The sequence below is a fragment of the Onychostoma macrolepis genome, chromosome 22 (assembly GCF_012432095.1).
Source record: "Onychostoma macrolepis isolate SWU-2019 chromosome 22, ASM1243209v1, whole genome shotgun sequence".
NCBI lineage: Eukaryota > Metazoa > Chordata > Actinopteri > Cypriniformes > Cyprinidae > Onychostoma > Onychostoma macrolepis.
The window spans coordinates 9,706,835-9,725,444 of record NC_081176.1 but is presented as its reverse complement, the minus strand read 5'-3'; the positions used below and the strand labels follow the sequence as shown (position 1 = coordinate 9,725,444).

The 18,610-nt window shown below is 42.5% G+C and overlaps 1 protein-coding gene across 1 annotated transcript; it reads right to left on the bottom strand.

Moving 5' to 3' along the window:
* Window positions 1-1,666: 1,666 nt before the first annotated feature.
* Window positions 1,667-17,983, bottom strand: LOC131530190 (protein NLRC3-like). The gene is made up of 9 exons (XM_058760354.1): window positions 17,878-17,983; window positions 17,270-17,404; window positions 15,976-16,080; window positions 15,392-15,476; window positions 15,024-15,219; window positions 14,349-14,800; window position 12,963; window positions 2,599-3,047; window positions 1,667-2,557 (listed from the first exon to the last, which is right to left on the bottom strand). Exons 2-9 carry the CDS (start codon window positions 17,311-17,313, stop codon window positions 1,667-1,669), a joined length of 2,223 nt encoding a protein of 740 aa, XP_058616337.1. The 5' UTR covers window positions 17,314-17,404; window positions 17,878-17,983.
* Between the last annotated feature and the right edge of the window lie 627 nt (window positions 17,984-18,610).

Sequence of the window (18,610 nt, the reverse complement as noted above, 5' to 3'; positions counted from 1 at the left end):
ATGACAGCAAGCTTGAGAATACAGTCAAGCAAAGCTGATTCAAACACTTGAGAGAGCTTCACAAGGAGTGGACTGAAGCTGGAGTCAGTGCGCCAAGAGTCACCACGCTCAGACGCCTTCGGGAAAAGGGCTACCAAGCCACTTCTGAAGCAGAGACAACGTCAGAAGCATCTTACCTGGGCTGTGGAGAAAAGAACTGGGCCCGTATTCTTAAAGATTCTAAGAATCCTCTCAGAGAGCTCCTAATTTAGCTTACAAATTTCTAACTAGGAGTCTTAGCTTAAAAGTGATCCAGGACCAATCTGAGAGCAACTCTGACCGAGGAAAAGACAAAAACTTTTATCTTAGTGAGGAGGCGGGCTGACCCGTTGCTAGCTATGACACAGTCTTTTGAAGACCGTGATTGGTTGGTTGTTCAAGAAGGAAATTAAACAGCGTTTTAAGAGTAGGGTTTATTTTAAGCCTACAGGCGTAATTTTTCCTGTTTTACCGTACTCTCTCTCTCTCTCTCACACACACACACACACACACACATTATATATGTGTATATATTCTTTCTTTTTTATTTACCTGTCATACTTAACGTATTTTATTGGAAATGAACAGCGACACAATAAGGTTCTGAAAGTGCTGTCAGGTACAGACCTAATTCATCGCTGCTGCATAGTTGCATTTTTCCAGTTGCCAAGTATGTTAATGTAGTTAATGTAGTGATTTACTTCCATTTCTGGTGCTATGGCATTTCTGCGCGGTGTCTGAGATGTTAGCGTGTGTCTAATAAGATCGGTCACAAACATGATCCCTGCACGATCTAATGTGTAGCATCTTAGGTAACGCTTTATAATAACAGTACATGAATTATCATGTACTAATACCTTAATTAATAATTACTTGACTATGAATTTTGTCTGTTAAGCCACAATCATTTAACCTACAAGAGAAATACGATTACAGAATAATTAGATAGAATGCATTTGCTAAATACAAATAATAATTATGTGTCATCTATAGCTTTAATTACAATGAATTATACATTTGAAAGTGCTACTTCCTTGGTTTCAAAGAAAAGCATTACTGAGTAGTATGGATTCTCATCCGTGAAATCGCCACTTCCGGTATTTTGCGGTTAGTCGCGCCAGCAAAATGAAGTCGAAGATTTTTAAAAATCGAATAAAATCAACGAATCGCGACAGCCCTATTACTGAGTGAATTCTGATTAAACACCTTTACCATTGCGATCATGTGCTCAACATCGTCTACAATGCACAATGCTGTAAAAGATGTTGTAAAAACACAATGCTCACAATAAATATGCACAGGAATGTTTGAAAGCAGCAGCCTATCAGCGAATACCACACTGATCCGGTATTTGGTTCTACTGATACTGCAGAAAGGCTGGAATTATACATTAAAATAAAATCAGAATCATTAGGTAGCTGATTATCTGTTGACATTTACTGCAAAAATTTGATGGACTAACCATCTACTAACATTAGCTGAGAGAAGCGTTTTGTTCTCCTTGAAACAATTAAAGAAAAACACAAAAATATTTGTAAAATAATTTTGCAGAACAAGTTTTCACTAATTGATTTTCCAGGTTTTCCAGGATGCATGGGAACCCTAGACAAATGTATTTTTCAGGATGAAAGCAAAAAAAAATATGAACTTACAGAGCTCTTTTGGAGGTTTTGATGACTGCTGATAATCTAATGAGACACTCGTCTGATTTCTTGAATTTCTGAAGCTCAAACTCCTCCAGCTCCTCCTCTGATGTTAACAACACAAAGGCCAAAGCAGACCACTGGGCAGGTGAAAGATCAGCAGATGAGAGACTTCCTTTGCTAAGGTGGGTCTGAATCTCTTTCACCAGAGTTTGGTCGTTCAGTTCATTCAGACAGTAGAACAGATTGATGGATCTCTCTGTAGACAGATCAGCTTCACATTTCTGCTTGATGTACTGGACTATTTCTTTTTTGCTCTGGTCATTTCCATTTCGCTCTGTGAACAGACCCTGTAAGAGTCTCTGATTGGACTGGAGTGACAAACCAAGGAGGAATCGAAGAAAAAGATCCAGGTGTCCATTATCACTCTCTAGTGCCTTGTCCACTGCAGTCTTGAGCAAATCAATCATGGTTTCACTTTTGTTTTCATGTTCTGTAGACTCATGAACAAATATACTTCTCTGCTTTATGACTAGAAACAGATGTGCATAAAGAGCTGCAATAAACTCTTGAATGCTCAAGTGAACGAAGCAGTACATGGTACCAAGAACAATCCCTGTTTCCTCCTTAAAGATCTGGGTACACATGCCTGAGTACACTGATGCCTTATAGACGTCAATACCACAGGCTTTCAGATCTGTGTCATAGAAGATCACATTGTTTCTTTCCAGCTGATCAAATGCCAGTTTCCCCAGTGAATAGATGGCATCTTTATCCCAGGAAACATCTGGTGTGTATTCTCCATCATACTTTCGTCTGCTCTGCTGGATCTGAAATCTGAGAAAGTGTGTGTACATTTGTGTCAGAGTCTTAGGAGTGTCTTCAGTATTTGACTCCTGCAGTGTTTTGGAGGCATCATCAGCCTGATTATTTTCACAACATTATTTATTTTCTCCTCTAAAATGTTCTGGAGAACAGTGGCTGAAATCCAGCAGAAGACTGGGATGTGGCACATGATAAAGAGACTCTTTGATTGTTTAACATGATCAATGATTTCTTTGGCCTGATTCTCATCCGTGATTCTTTTTCTGAAGTACTCCTCCTTTTGTGCATCATTGAATCCTCGTATCTCTGTCAGCCGGTCGATACAGTCAGGAGGAATCTTACTGGCAGCTGCTGGTCTGGTGGTGATCCAGATGAGAGCAGAACGAAGCAGATTTCCCTTGATGAGGTTCGTTAGGAGAACATCCAGAGAGGCTGGTGATGATACATCAAACCACGTCTCATTATCCTTAAAGTTTACAGGAAGTCGACATTCATCCAATCCATCGAGAATAAACAGGACTTTGAAATGATTTCTTCTTGTAAACTTCAGTCCTTTTGTCTCTGGTGTAGCATATTTGCTTTATGAGATGAACATAATTAATCATAACGGGTTATCATTTATATATCCATCTTCAGGAATTAGCTGTAGTATTAATAGTACAATAAAATGATTAGTTCGTCCGCAGTACGGACCCTTCTACTGAGTCTAAGGAAAATTATTCCTCTGGTCACGACAAATAATTTCCTTACTGAAGCATTGCTCCGAGCATTGTAGCAAGACCGGACGTTAAAGTGACTTCGTTCTGAGAGCAGCAGACACAGACAACCAAGTGTGAATACATATGGATGTTTATTAAACTACACTACAGGGGAACATGTAACATAGAACTAGACACAGACATACACATTAAACATGGATGCCAACGCAAGGAAGGCATGGAGAGAGAGATATAGAGAGAGAGAGAGAGAGAGAGAGAGAGAAGGAGGCGCGCAAGAGAGTATGGCAGGATTTTAACATCAGCTGACTACAACCTGTTACGAACCATCAGATAATCACATCACCTTAATTAAAAGGGGTCAAGCCTAGAAGCGCATCTAGATAGTTAACAAGCGGTTACTTGCATGGGTTTTGTGGGAGCTGAGTAAAGCATCCTGGTGCGTAGATTCCTGATGAATTCCTTTAGGAGTGAAAGCTTCGTCATTCCAGTCATGGGTGATTAGTCCGAAGTGAGTTGACAAAGTTACTGAGTTTAAAACTTCAGTATATCGGACTCCCGGAAGGGGAGCCGTGAGGTTTCAAGGTGATAAGTGTGTCTCCGGGCACCGACAGTTAAGAGAAGCCTTGGCTTTTGGTGTGGGAGAAGTTTTATCTGTTTCCTGTAACACCCATTTTGGTTAGTTTGACCAATAACAAGGCTCATAGTTTCAGCGGAAAATGTTCTTTGTCCCACTTGACACCTCGTTTGCATGTTTTACGACTGATCTGGAGACTGGTGTAATTTTCCCCACAGTACAGTAAGAATAGTGTGATGCATTTCATGATCACATAGTGTACATCATTGTGTGAGGAATAAAGAGCAGATCATTTTGATATCAAGAAAGAGACATCTGAAAGGTATTAAACCAGAGATACCTTCATACCTCTAAATATGAGTGTTTAGAGCTTACTAATACGAATAACAGTGGTAACTAGGCTAATATAATAAGGAAACATACAAACAACACATGCATATACCAGATACATTTATAACTGCTTAATTATGGCCTAAATAGAGAAAATGTCTTTAGGTGTGTGTGTGTGTGTGATGTGTATTTGAAATCATGGAGACAGACTAGTCTGGTCCGGGGTCACCCCCTTCTGTGGAATGTTTTGAAGCTTGATAAGGACACTTAGTCGATCCTTTTGCATCCTTTTGATAGTGATAAAGACCATCTGCAATTTAGTACCCATATAAATGTAAACGCTGAGGCCAGGTCAGTAATTTATATGCAAAAGTCAAAAGGCTAAAAGGGTCCCCTAAGCCATAAAGTCCCAACGACCATCAAGGATCATAAGCAGATGTTACAGAATCCCCCCTTTTGGCTGAAAGTGTTCACCTGGAGACATCTTCAGCCAACAGTGGATCATGATGGTCAGATGGCAGGTGGATCACAAATGACTGATGACAGGTGGTTTCTACTTTTCCTCAGCTTGGGTGTTAACCTTGTTCAGGTTCAGCAGTGTCTCTGCCTGGGCCCCTCTTCTCCAGTGGTTCCGTTTGAAAGTCTGAGGGCGTGCAGCTGTGCACCTGTTCATGGACCTTTGCATCAGGTTGACTCTCAGGACTGGATGTGGGTCTGAGGAGGTGTAACCTGTCTCTGTCAGTCGCGTGAGCTTCCACTTCTGGATATCTTGGCCTTCTGTAGTGTTTGGTCAAACTGGGTGATGTTTTAGCCAGTTTGTCAAGGTCTTTGGGAGTCGTCTCGTGCAGTTTCGGGGTCTGCATGGAGAGGCTTTCTTCTTTTGCTAGAAGGGAAGAGTTCTATGGTGAGGGCTGGCGATGCTTTGGTTTGCGGCCATTCACTTCTTCCAGTGTGTAGCATTTCTTGGATGGGGGACTCCGTTCTGCTCAGCGGTGGTGATGCTGATGAGGGCTCCACTTTTCTTGGCTCTAATTCCTTTTCAGGTGGTCTTCCAGAGCATTTATCTTAGAGTCTTTGTTTTAAGGTCAGTTTTAGCTTCCTCTAGTAGCTGTTCTGCAGACTGTAGATGTCTTCTCATGTCTTTCTGGGAAGCCTTTAGTTCTTGTCGGTCACGTTCAGCAACTGCAAGGGCTTCTTGGAGCTGTTCGACTTTTTTCTTTGTTTCCGGTTTCACTCCACCTGGTACCTTGAGTTTATCCTGAGTCTTCACTTCGAGCTTGTCTGTGAAGCGTGAGATGTGCAACAGCTCTCTCAGGAACTCAGTGGTCTGATGCCTGAAGCCATCCTGGACTTTCACTGCCAGTTTGTCTATGCGGGTTTTGGCCATGTGTCGGTTCCTTTTGCAGATGGGTGCTGTGCTTGTCGCGTAGTGTCAGCTGGGCTTTGAGGCGTAGCTTAAGGAACTGATGGCCTTGTTTAGCTCCCGTGGTGGTGATTCTGGCTTGAGTCGTGTGTCAGGAGTCTCTTCCGGATCGTGACTATTACTCAGAATATTAAAAGTTCAATGGTCTTTAGGGTGAGGCTCTCTGTAATGCCTCTTAGTCAGGTGTTCACATCTCCTCCTGTGGGGTTTGCTTTCTGTGACATGCTGGCAGACTGGAAAGTGAGGACTGACACAGATCTGTATAGTGTTATCGGCCCATATGTGGTGAAACAGCTAAGTGTCATTTCAGTGATTGCAAACCCAAAGTGGAGTGCGTTGTAGTGGGCTTTGTGGTTCAGGCTTGCTGTTTGAATTGACAGCAACCTGACATGCTCTGACATATTCCGCCACATCTTGCTTTATGCTAGCCCGTATGCCACTTTTTTTTTTAGTGTCTTATAAGTGTCTCTGGTACTGTGGTGTCCAGCACATGGTGCGTTGTGGGTATGCATTAACCTGACCCCCCTTTGTCGCTGTGTCACCACAAGCTTTGGCGCAGAGTGGGCATCAGGGACATATTATGGAATGTTGCCCAGCACATGTAGCATGTGTGTGATGTCATGCCGCAGTTTGAGGGCTGGAGCAGCAGCAGGTCGAGTAGATGTGATAGGGTGGTTGGAGGGGTCCGGGAGGTGGTAAAGCATAAGCTTTATTGTTCAGTCAGGGGTTTGCATTTAGGCAATGACATTTATGGATAGCTCTTAAGTTAGTGTCAGGGCTGCGAGGTGGGTACCCTGGAGGTGAAAGTTGGTTTCATTCTGGTTATGGTTGCCATGTCATGGGTGGGTGGGTGGGTGGGTCTTGGTTGAGGCCGTAGCTCACCATGCCATACACTTGTGATGTTGTTGCATGCCTGATACAGGTGTTGGTGCTTGACTGGCTTCCTGTTCATTGTGGGAGACTGGAGAATCACTGGATGATTCGTGAAGTGCAGAGCTGGGCTCTTTTGTCATCTGAGTAGTTAGTGCCCGGTGGGAGCAGTGTTCTGCTGAAGTGGGCAACCCCTTTAGTTCTGGCCATGTTGTTGGTGTAGACCAGGACTAAGGCAGTAGTTGGTGAATCCAGCTGTAAGATGAAACTCCTTGGGATGAGGGTAAGTCAGGCATGGTGTAGAGTGCAGATGCCATTTGAGTTTGATGATGTAATGTGGTCTTGAGTGAGTCCACATAGCTGACATGAGCTCTGCATCGTTGCTTCTTGTGAAGAGCAGCTTTGGCACTGGCAGTTGTCGACAGGTGCAGGATGTCTCTTAGAAAAGGGGGTGTGGCTCAGAGTGGGGCCAGGTTCCCTCCATCCCCTTGAAGGGTGTGTTTGAGGGTTTGGCCACGCTGTCTGTGTGTCACACTCTGGCTGTCCGTTCCCCTTTTGTGTATGCTGGTACTGCAGTCTCATATTTTTGCCGATGTAAGCGTCTGGTATGGTCTGGCCAGACGTTCTTGCACTACAGGGCTTCTCCAGGGGTTGCAAGGTCTCATAGGAAACTTGTGCACTTGCTTGCGAAGGCAGGTCTGGTGTGTGTTCGGTGAGTGCTTTGAAGCGTGTGAGGCTTCAGGCCATGTCCTCATGGCTGGCTGTGAGATTTTCCGTGACCTCTGTGACCTGACAGTCTGTCTAGGTGACCTGTCTGGCTGGAGTGGCTGGGGTTCTTGCACTTCAGCCCAGAGTTTCGGCTGTCTCACTTTCAGCAAAGGGTCAATGTGACCCAGCAGCTCTTTATCACTGAGAAGGTGGTATGCATGTATGGTTGCATGTTCCGTGCACACCTTTGGGCCTTAAGAGTTCAGTTCTGTTTCTGAGCTTCAGCTTGGGGTCTGCCCAAGAGTTGGAAGTGACATAAAAGTTGGATTTACTCCAGTGTCACCAGAACTCCAAGTCTCGCCTTGTTTTCCAACATGCTGTTTCCTGGTTTTCCGATTGGGTCCCTCAGAAGTCCTGGTATCGGGTTTGTGTGGTGACCGGTATGCTGACAGGTGTTGGATCAACCTGGATGTGCAGCCATCAGCTGAGGTGGCTGGGTGATGCCATTACCTGGCGATGGAACGGCTGGCTCTGTGGTCAGTGGTTGGTTAGCAGAGATCTGGGTGAGTGTTCAGCTGGTGGGCATTTTGGGCGGTCATCCATTCCAGTTCTCACACTTATAAGGAGTCTGTACTGCCCATTTTGCCTCTTTTGCGGGCCTCCTCTGAATGAGTTCCTTTAGGATACTCAAGATCTCTATACTGTCTCAGATGTAGCCACACTGTTCAGCTCTGAGAAGAGCTGGGACGTGTCACGAGGGTTTCTGCTGGTGAAATTTCAGGTTTGTTGCTCAGTGCTCTGTCTGGTGCTTGGGAGAGGCACCATCACGGCTATGCTGTTCCTGCTGGTTGGGAACTGTGTTGACTTTCTGATGAAGCATCTATCACAGTGATGTGCCTTTCAAGATGCAAAGGCAGGAGGAGTCTGGGTCGTGGGCTGGTCTGACCTTGAAACTGAGTTCTCGCGACCAGCTGAGATGTCAGTGCTTATCTCTGTGTCCTGGCTGTGCACTTCAGATGAGTTGGCTGGCTGGAAGTGTGAACGTTCCCGCACTTGAGGCTAATTCTCTGAATGCTTAAAGTCCCTTGGGCTCAAAACCATCCGGCAGGTTCATGTTGGTGAAACGAGGGCGGTGTCCATTTGGGTTGTGTACCCGGGGTGTACGGTCTCATGGAGCTGATGGTCAGGTGCAGGAGAGTTGACCGTGTGTTTCTTTTGGCTTGTCGTGGGCGGTCAGCCGTCTGCTGATGTGCTGTTTGGGTGCCATCTGGTGTTAGGATGGATGTCTCTGTGGTGAGAGACTGTTTGACAAGATCTGGGCGTTTCTTTTAGTAGGAGGGCTTTCTGGTAAGTTGTTGGTTTCTTATGCCACTCGTAGTTAAAAGGAGTTTGATAGTCTGATATATCCTGTTTGCCCTGCTGGGGAGGCCACTCGCAGGATCAGTTCGTTTTATGTCCTCAGGATCTCTGTTGCTGGCCCGTGTGCTCTCCAGAGTCCGTTCTGGGTACTGTGCAGGGATAGGCAGGATTTTAACAGTCTTTATGGAGGCAGCGCTGTGTTGTCTGTAGGCCATATGGGCTGAGTTCCGCAGATGTCAGGTGGTCATTGTGCGGGGGAAGACCATGGCGCTTGAATGGTGACTCACAATGTGATGCGGATTTTTGGGAGGAGGGAAGGTTCTGGAGTTGAGGCCTTCCTCCCTTGTGGCCTGTTCTGTTGTCTGCCGTAGACTCAGAGCTGGCTGTAGCAGGCTTCTTATAAGTTTTGTAATCCGCTTTGACAGTTTCAGACTGCTGGTACAGGATGTTGTGTTTCAAGGTTGGAGGTGATCCTGAGCAGATAGTCTGTCTCGTGTGGTCACATTGGGCAGAGTTCGAGCATAAAAGTTCATGTTTTGCAGGCAGGCAAGTGTGGTGGCCTTCTGCAGGCCAGTTGGTTGGGGTATGTGGGGCCACACGGTGTCTGTATCTGCAGTGATGCTCTGGAAGGGTCCCTGCCCCACCTGTGGTTGCTGGCAGGTGAGGTGTGAACAGTGGGCCTGGGCCTGCTTGTCAGGGGAAATTCTGTGTTGTGTTTTCCCTTTCTGTTCACCTTGTGGTCTGCAAGCCTATTTCAGTTCATTTGTGACATTGAGTTTGCCTTGGCTTCGTTGGTTGATGTTTGAAGTTGCCTCGTCGCTGAGCAGAGACTTGGATTTCAGCTCGGGCTGCTTGCAGGTGGCATTCACAGGCATTGTTTCAGTTCGCCTGGGTCATTACTTAAGAGAGCTTTAGCCTGCTGGAGCCTCTCTGGCTTCTATTCCAGCTGCTCTCTGTGCTCAGTGTCTGTGTGGGTTTTGTAGAGGCATCCTGAAACTTTCTACTTCCTCTTGTAGCTCCTTGTCCTCTTCATCCGCTGTAATTTGCTGGTCTGGCGGTTCTGCACGCGCTCCCGGTCCTCCGGGCCTCCTTGTGGTTGAAGCATCTTTCGTTTGGCTTTAACTGGATGATGCGGTTGTAGGCAATGGCACCGATGATCCTGGCTGGCTCTCTGTGGCTGTAGCCCTGGTTTGATCATGGTCTGTCTGCCGGTTCAGGTTGTCATCCAGCTGTTTTGCTCAGGTGCTGTAGATCAGGAGTGGTCCCGGACCGGGCGTCTGTTGCAGTGCTTAGCTAAGCCGGATGATCTGGACACAGGTGGAACACAGGTGGAGAGGAAAACACAAAACACCAATGCAAGTCCGCACAGATTTAGTGAGCTAAAATATTTGGGCTATGTGTTGCATGATTAACTGGTGTGATCAGTTAGTGACGCAAACTAAACGCTTACATATCGTGGCTGATAAGGCAGGAGTGAATAATTGGTGTGAGTGAGCACCGAAAACTATGGGTAACACTGTTGGTGGGTGATAACCTAGGGGTCATTTAATGACTTAGGCTATTTGGTTTATCAATGTTATTACCAAGTATTTTCTGATGGTTCAAACAGGTTCGGTCTCCGGGCACACAAAAACAACCAAAACAAACAGAACCAAAATTAATAAAACAAATCAAAGTTCAAATTTAGAAAGGAATAGTGGGAAATCAAGGGCTTACTACCACCTCTAGGGGCTGTGACAAGGACTGCGGGCGGGCTCTTGTACTGCCTAGGGAGGTGATGAGAGATAGCTGGACAGACCAAGCACGCTAAAGCAGAGAGGCTCTCTAGTCCTCTTCACGTTTCATATTGAGTGAGTGGCTATATCTTAGGTGTTGTTAGGCTTGGTGATGAGCTGAGGTCACTCGGGTGAGCCCCAGTGGTTGGGCCGTCTCCCTTGACTCTCCCGAGCACGCAACTGCAGGGGCTCCTGATCACTCGCACCCATGGCACCCGGTGGCAACCACTCAAACAGCAATGCCTTTTGGCACAATGTTCCATCACTCAAGTGAGGGAGGCTCAACGACTAGCTGGCACAGCCAAAATTGGGTTTCGCCTGTGGGTCCCAAGTTACACGGACCCCTTTTGGGCCTCGAACTATGGATGAGTTCGCTCCTCTCAAAAGGGTGGACCACCGTGTAACTTCACAGGGTAATTAACCAAAATTGCCCTTATGTGTCAGTCAGTATGGTTGATACAACACTTGAGGTACCCCATTGCTGATGTCGTGCTGCGTGTTGCCACTCGGAGTACAGGGCCAGAGGTATCCGAGGCGCCCCCCCCCAGTACATGTCGGGTAGGTCAGGCAGACGAGTCCAGTCCCCGAGAATTCCCCATGGATGACTCGTCAGCTTACTGCCAAGCACCAGGGGGCATGCTACCTGACAGGGAACATTGAGAGGGGACAACAGAAAGATTAAGCGTCTAGGATGAAGCAGCTTGATGCCAATGAGCAAGGGAATCAGACGTGTGACGGTGGGCCACTAATAGATTTGAAGGCTCATTGTGCACCGCAGTGGCTAGCATTACCTATGCCTATAGAGGAAGGAGAGGAAAAGGGGTAACAAAATAAAATTGAAAATTGAAAACAAAGTTAAAATGTCCTAATTGCGTAGGAAAGTAAATGGAAAATTGTTTTAAATAGATTTAAAATCTAAGTAAATTCAATTTTGCTCAATAGGTGTAGCTAGACCTAACTACAGACTGGAGTAGATGAAATAAAATAAGCCCAAATAAAATAAATAAATAATTGCTGCAAATAACACAGTAAAATAAAATACACAAAACAACCTAAGCATGTGGGGGAGACCAAAGTAATTGATAGCCCAACAGAAGGTGGAACAGAAAGAAACTGTAGAGGTAGGAGTACTGTTACACTTTACACACTGTCTCTAAGTGTCAGTCGGAAGCTAACAGCTAACAGCTGAGATAAGGGGCTTTAGCTTCTATCCATGTAGGGCCGTTAGCGCGGTAGCTTCAGCTACATGCAATGGTCTGTTTACATTAGTCTGTGACGTATGCGCTGTCTTGAGTTTGAACCGGAAAGGGCTCGCTATCGCCTTCCGGGGTCAGACGTTGCTAAGAAACCGATGCACGCTTAACAACCGGTGTGCGCGAAGCACTTGAGCCAGATGTAAACATGCATGGGAATCTCGCGCTCATCCAGACGTGACCTGTCGTTCACACTTCATTCATAACTTACACAGCGCGTTCACTTCACAGACAATGGCAAAACATTACACCATTAAATCGACCAATTGCATCACATCAGTGGATTAATATGAATGCAATGATACGCGACAATAAGCAGATTAAATACTGTAGTGAGACTTTTTTTTTTTTTAATCACACAGCTAAAATTTAAGCCGCTGTCCTGAAGAGATTTTATCTGTTCAGGAGAGACTTCTGTGATTTACAACGAAACCCGAAAGTGGGGATTTTCTTTACCCAATATCAAATAGATTTAATCTAAAACTCTATGCGCTGCCGATCTGACATTTACTAGTTGGATATGGGACTTATGCCGTTCAAAACTGAAAATGGGGATTATTCGCCCAAGATCATAACTTTAATGTAAACAATATTTATATATATATATTTATCTGGCGCTGCCGATCTGGGATTTCTTCGCCAGATATATGGGACTTATGCTGTTCAAAACTGAAAATGGGGATTCTTCGCCCAAGATCATAACTTTAATATAAAAATATTTATATATATTTATACGCTGCCGATCTGGGATTTCTTCGCCAGATATATGGGACTTATGCGGTTGTTGCAACATACTTGATCAAGATTTTAAGACTCCCGGTTATCATTAATCTGACACTGACCTGCAGTAAGATTAATGTTGCTCCGTGATCGGGCGAGGGGGCACGCATTAGTTAGCTACGCTAATGGTTAAACCCACGGGAGTAATAGTCTAGTTGTATGGCATCGAACACCAATGGCATCAATCTAGCTATATATAATACAAGGCCTTAATTTTAAGATAAGCGAGGAACATCGCCGCAATCTTCTTCGCGCTAAAAGAGGCTTTCTTCGCTCGATTTAGGGCGGTTAAAATAGCATTAAGACACACTATAAAAGGTTTCGTTTTATAGGGTCAAATTTATAAACTGCAGTTAACTTAAGTCATTAACAGCGGCTGGTTTCTCAGCGAGAAACTCGAGAACTGTTAAGGCACGGAAAGTGGGCGTGTAGCCTACATTCATTCACAAAAAGACGCCGTTGGATAGTTTGAATAAACACACATAAGAAACACACAATTGTTACTGAGTCTGCTCACAGAACTAGGTTTAAAACGTTGCCCGCATTCTCCACCAAACTGTAGCATATTTGCTTTATGAGATGAACATAATTAATCATAACGGGTTATCATTTATATATCCATCTTCAGGAATTAGCTGTAGTATTAATAGTACAATAAAATGATTAGTTCGTCCGCAGTACGGACCCTTCTACTGAGTCTAAGGAAAATTATTCCTATGGTCACGACAAATAATTTCCTTACTGAAGCATTGCTCCGAGCATTGTAGCAAGACCGGACGTTAAAGTGACTTCGTTCTGAGAGCAGCAGACACAGACAACCAAGTGTGAATACATATGGATGTTTATTAAACTACACTACAGGGGAACATGTAACATAGAACTAGACACAGACATACACACATTAAACATGGATGCCAACGCAAGGAAGGCATGGAGAGAGATATAGAGAGAGAGAGAGAGAGAGAGAGAGAGAGAAGGAGCGCTCACAAGAGAGAGTATGGCAGGATTTTAACATCAGCTGACTACAACCTGTTACGAACCATCAGATAATCACATCACCTTAATTAAAAGGGTGAAGCCTAGAAGCGCATCTAGATAGTTAACAAGCGGTTACTTGCATGGGTTTTGTGGGAGCTGAGTAAAGCATCCTGGTGCGTAGATTCCTGATGAATTCCTTTAGGAGTGAAAGCTTCGTCATTCCAGTCATGGGTGATTAGTCCAGTGAGTTGACAAAGTTACTGAGTTTAAAACTTCCAGTATATCGGACTCCCCGGAAGGGGAGCCGTGAGGTTTCAAGGTGATAAGTGTGTCTCCGGGCACCGACAGTTAAGAGAAGCCTTGGCTTTTGGTGTGGGAGAAGTTTTATCTGTTTCCTGTAACACCCATTTTGGTTAGTTTGACCAATAACAAGGCTCATAGTTTCAGCGGAAAATGTTCTTTGTCCCACTTGACACCTCGTTTGCATGTTTTACGACTGATCTGGAGACTGGTGTAATTTTCCCCACAGTACAGTAAGAATAGTGTGATGCATTTCATGATCACATAGTGTACATCATTGTGTGAGGAATAAAGAGCAGATCATTTTGATATCAAGAAAGAGACATCTGAAAGGTATTAAACCAGAGATACCTTCATACCTCTAAATATGAGTGTTTAGAGCTTACTAATACGAATAACGAGTGGTAACTAGGCTAATATAATAAGGAAACATACAAACAACACATGCATATACCAGATACATTTATAACTGCTTAATTATGGCCTAAATAGAGAAAATGTCTTTAGGTGTGTGTGTGTGTGTGATGTGTATTTGAAATCATGGAGACAGACTAGTCTGGTCCGGGGGGTCACCCCCCCCCTTCTGTGGAATGTTTTTGAAGCTTGATAAGGACACTTAGTCGATCCTTTTGCATCCTTTTGATAGTGATAAAGACCATCTGCAATTTAGTACCCATATAAATGTAAACGCTGAGGCCAGGTCAGTAATTTATATGCAAAAGTCAAAAGGCTAAAAGGGTCCCTAAGCCATAAAGTCCCAACGACCATCAAGGATCATAAGCAGATGTTACACTGGGAAAAACTGAGTTATAAGGTCCATCAAACTTAGTTTTTCTTTCTCCTTTAAGTTCATCTCTCTGAATGGAAGAGGAAATATGAAGCTGATATCTTGATTTTCTTTTCCTTCGGCCCAATCCAGAACAAACTTCTGCACAGAGACTGATTTTCCGATGCCAGCAACTCCTTTTGTCAGTACAGTTCTGATCTGCTTGTCTTGATCAGGTGCTTCAAACAAATTTTTGCATTCAACCTGCCTCTCCTGCGATTCATGACGTCTGGAAGCAACTTCAATCTGTCTTACCTCATGTTCAGTATTGACCTGTTCACTACAACCCTGAGTGATATAGAGATCTGTGTAGATGTTATTCAGAAGTGTGGAGTCACCTTGCTTTGCAATTCCTTCAAACACACATTGATACTTCTTCTTTAGGCTACATTTTAGCTGATGAATGAAGATCAGCTCATCTAAACACAGGAATAAAATACACAGATTGGTTAGTCTCTGGGTTTGTACGGAGCAGAATGTGGAAGTCTAAAGGAAGTCTGTTATTGGAAGAGACAGGGCAGGTTATGAACATAATATGAGAGGCATATGAACAGCAAATGATCTTCCTCTGGGTCATAACAGTGATCGTAGAACAGAAAACAGATTGAAACAGCGCTGGAAGCAGCGAACAGAGTCTCTTACCTTCTAGAGTATCAGCAGCTTCATCTTGCTTCATCTCTCTCAGGAAGCAGAGCGTGAGATCAAGAGCTGCTTCTTTGTTACTGCATCTATTCTCATTAAAGTCCTTCACAAAGTTTTGTGTGTTCTCTTTTTGTAATATTTTTTTAAACATTTCCAGCTCATTTTTTATGAATTTGATTATTTTATTTTCAAGATCCTACAAAGCAAAATAAATAAATAAAATAACACAACTGAACCAAATCCACGTTCATTTTGGTACAAATTATAAAATCAGTAATTATAAATATTTGTAAAAGAAACAAGAAACATTGTCCAGTAACCAATTTGCTTCTTATAAATATAGACATTCATGAAAGTATTTTTCCTACCTGGAAGATTCCTAGGAGTTTGTCTGTGAAGTTCTTGTGGTTGCTGTTAATCTGGAAGTCTGAGTCTAACGTCTCATATTGCAGCCTGTTAAAATGGCAAATAAAATTAAATGCAGTTAAGGCAAATCATTAGAGAAATCTCTTGCCATTTTGTTTAAATTAAAGATAAAGAGCAAACATCAGCTGTTAATGCTGCAGCTATAAGTTAATGCTGTTAAAGAAAAGGTTCTATTTCAGAGCAAATTTAAGTTTTTCTGTCCTATAAGGAGAGAACTAATGACAAATTATAGAAAAAAAAAAAAAAAAAAAAAAACTATTACAGGAGTTCTTCAGTCTTTTTTGAAATATTTTAATGCTGCAAATGTTAATTAAACAGATGGATGGACATATTCATGTCTCTATGGTTAATGTATGCCTCCTTGTTGCTGCTTGTGTAATTGTTTTACTGGAAAGAAGCTCCAGACAGACTTCAATAAAAGGAAAGCAGATATTATGATCTGTGATTTATTGTCTTATTTAGTTAATTTCTATCACAAATATCCCAGTGGAGAAATTATCTATATAATACAAAACACATGAAATACCGTTCAGCAGCTGATGGTGTTTCTTCACTGAAGTTCAGTGGATGATCTTTTGACCGGTCACTCTTCACAGACACAGAGCTGGACACATGTGAGCCTGATCTCACACTAATGACACAAAGAACAGAGAGAGCTTTTTCCTTTATTTAATACAATCAGAAACTACAATATATACCTCAAATGGAAAAAACAGAAAAGTATAAATCTCCTTCCATCACAGTCCAGTGTTCAAGCTCTCTTCTGTCACAGCAGCAGCATCCTCACGTAACACACGAGCTTCATTTCTACCATTGAGCCACATTAACCTACATTCTCCTTAGTCTCAGTCGTCTCTCTTCTCCCTCATTTATATCTTCCCTAGCAATAGTGCACTGAGCCCAGCTTCAACACTCACCCATCCTTTCATTATTTACAGCTTCAGCATCATTCACTTTCTCAGCACAGACACTTCTAATGTGGTCCTCCCATTATATACACCAACTAATCAAAATCAAACTCATCTACATCATACTTCAAGACCATGTAAACCTGTCTTATAAAACAAACAGTTATTTACAGTCAAGCGGGAACTTTTTCATTTGGGACACTACTGTACCATGTCTTGAAGCTCTACAAGCAAGAGTTCATCTTTAATGAAAGGCTGAAGTGCCGATTGAGCCTGTTTACAAACCTGTTGTCCAACAAAGCAAACATTTACTGATGTTTTTTCTACAAATTCAGTTCATAACATCACTCGAGTGTTTGAAATAACTTCCTTTTGTGATCTGACATGGTTTCATGTCACAGAATGAGGTAAAGTCATTATTTTATAATATTATATACACTAAAAAATGCTGGGTTAAATACAACCCAGTGCTGGGTAAATATTGGACAGAACACATGCTGGGTTGTTTTCAACCAATAGGTTAAATGTTTAACCCAACCTTCTGGGTCTAAACAACCCAATCGCTGGGTTCGTCCATATTTTACGCAGCGCTGGGTTGTGTTTAACCCAGTATTTTTTTCCTTAGACCTTTCTAAACACTTCTAGTTGTAGGCCTCCTGCATGATAACACGTCACACTGCAGTTTTCTGTACTCTGCATTTATAATAATCAATGTCAATAATTATTTGTTTTTATTTAATCATAAGAATAATCATTAAATATAACAATCATTTTTAAACCTGTTTTAACCAATCTAAAACTTTTATAGGAAGTTCTACTTTGTTTTGCAAAGCATTTGAGATGACAATAGTGAGAGAAAACACTGTTGTTGAAGTGTGTTGTTGTTTTCTGTGAAAGCAGACTCAGTCTTACCTCTGTTTCTGTGAGAGACTCATCTTTCCTCTCTTCTCTGACATACTGCAGATGAACAGCTCAACACTGAGATCTTTGTGTCTCTGAAGACCATCAGATGCTCATCAGGACCTGGACATGACAATGTGTCTCTGTCTGAGATCAAGATCATGAGAGTTCAGAAGAATAAATGATGAAGAAGAAGAACTAGTGGTGAATGATTGAGTTATCAAACAATCAATATAAAAATAACATATGCTACAAATATACTGCCATGTAACTGGATCATAATCTCTTCAGATCACTCACAACACATGCCTTTATTTACATGAACATTACTGCAGCAACTTTCGGAGCATTAAGAAGTTTAAAAGAAGATTAGTTTTGCTCGGGTTTCAAAAGGGGAAATAAAATAACACTTTTATAATTATTCTTAATGCTACATTATTACAGACTTGTTAAATATGCGTCGTCTTTAAACGGTTTGTTTTAATATCTTTCTGTTTCTCGGTGTTTGTTACTTCGGCGACAGGTATAAGTTATAACTTAACAAACCACGCTTCATATAGCTCTGAAACCCGTTCATCATTCTCCTAAATAACTGTAATCGTGAAAGTATTCAGACTTACTTGCAGTAGTTCAGACGATCTTGTGTAGGAACAGAATCCAGAAGTCTTTAAATCACTTTCGGTTTGTGATCTCTGTTCTTCTTCTTCTTCTTCTTCTTCTTCTTCTTCTTCTTCTTGGTTTTATGACGGATTACAATCATGATTTATCAGGTACATACCGCCACCTACTGTACCGGAGTATGCAGCATGGATTAGCCCAGAGGTTCCCCAACACTGCTTTGTCTGACACCCATTTCAGGTCTTGGAGTTGCTGCTAATGAGCTGATGAGTTGAATCAGGTGTGATTGATAAAGAAAACATGCTAAATGTGCAGTGTTTGAATTAGTTCAGAACTCAATTAATTATAATGAACTTTCAGTTTCTACATACAAATAGAAAATGCCCAGTTATTTTTCTTGTTTTCTGAATTTACCATCTCTGTTCAGTTTCACAGGTTGCTGTGATGTAGATATATGTGCTTTTCACAATCTGTCATTTAAGGTTTAAATAGTTTTGAATCTAATGTCTATTAAAAGAGAAAAACTGAGACTGTAACTCATAAACTTATGTGCGTTTAAAAAAGACAAAACAGCAATTTACTGCTTATTTAGAGCTAAAAATTAGCATTTTTATAATTGTACAATCCAAAATTTAGTTATAATTTATGTATTTTAAATCCTACATGAGGAAATATTAGACTGACTAATGAATTTAGAGTCTTCTTCATTATTTACTGCTTTCTGTACCCTTATTA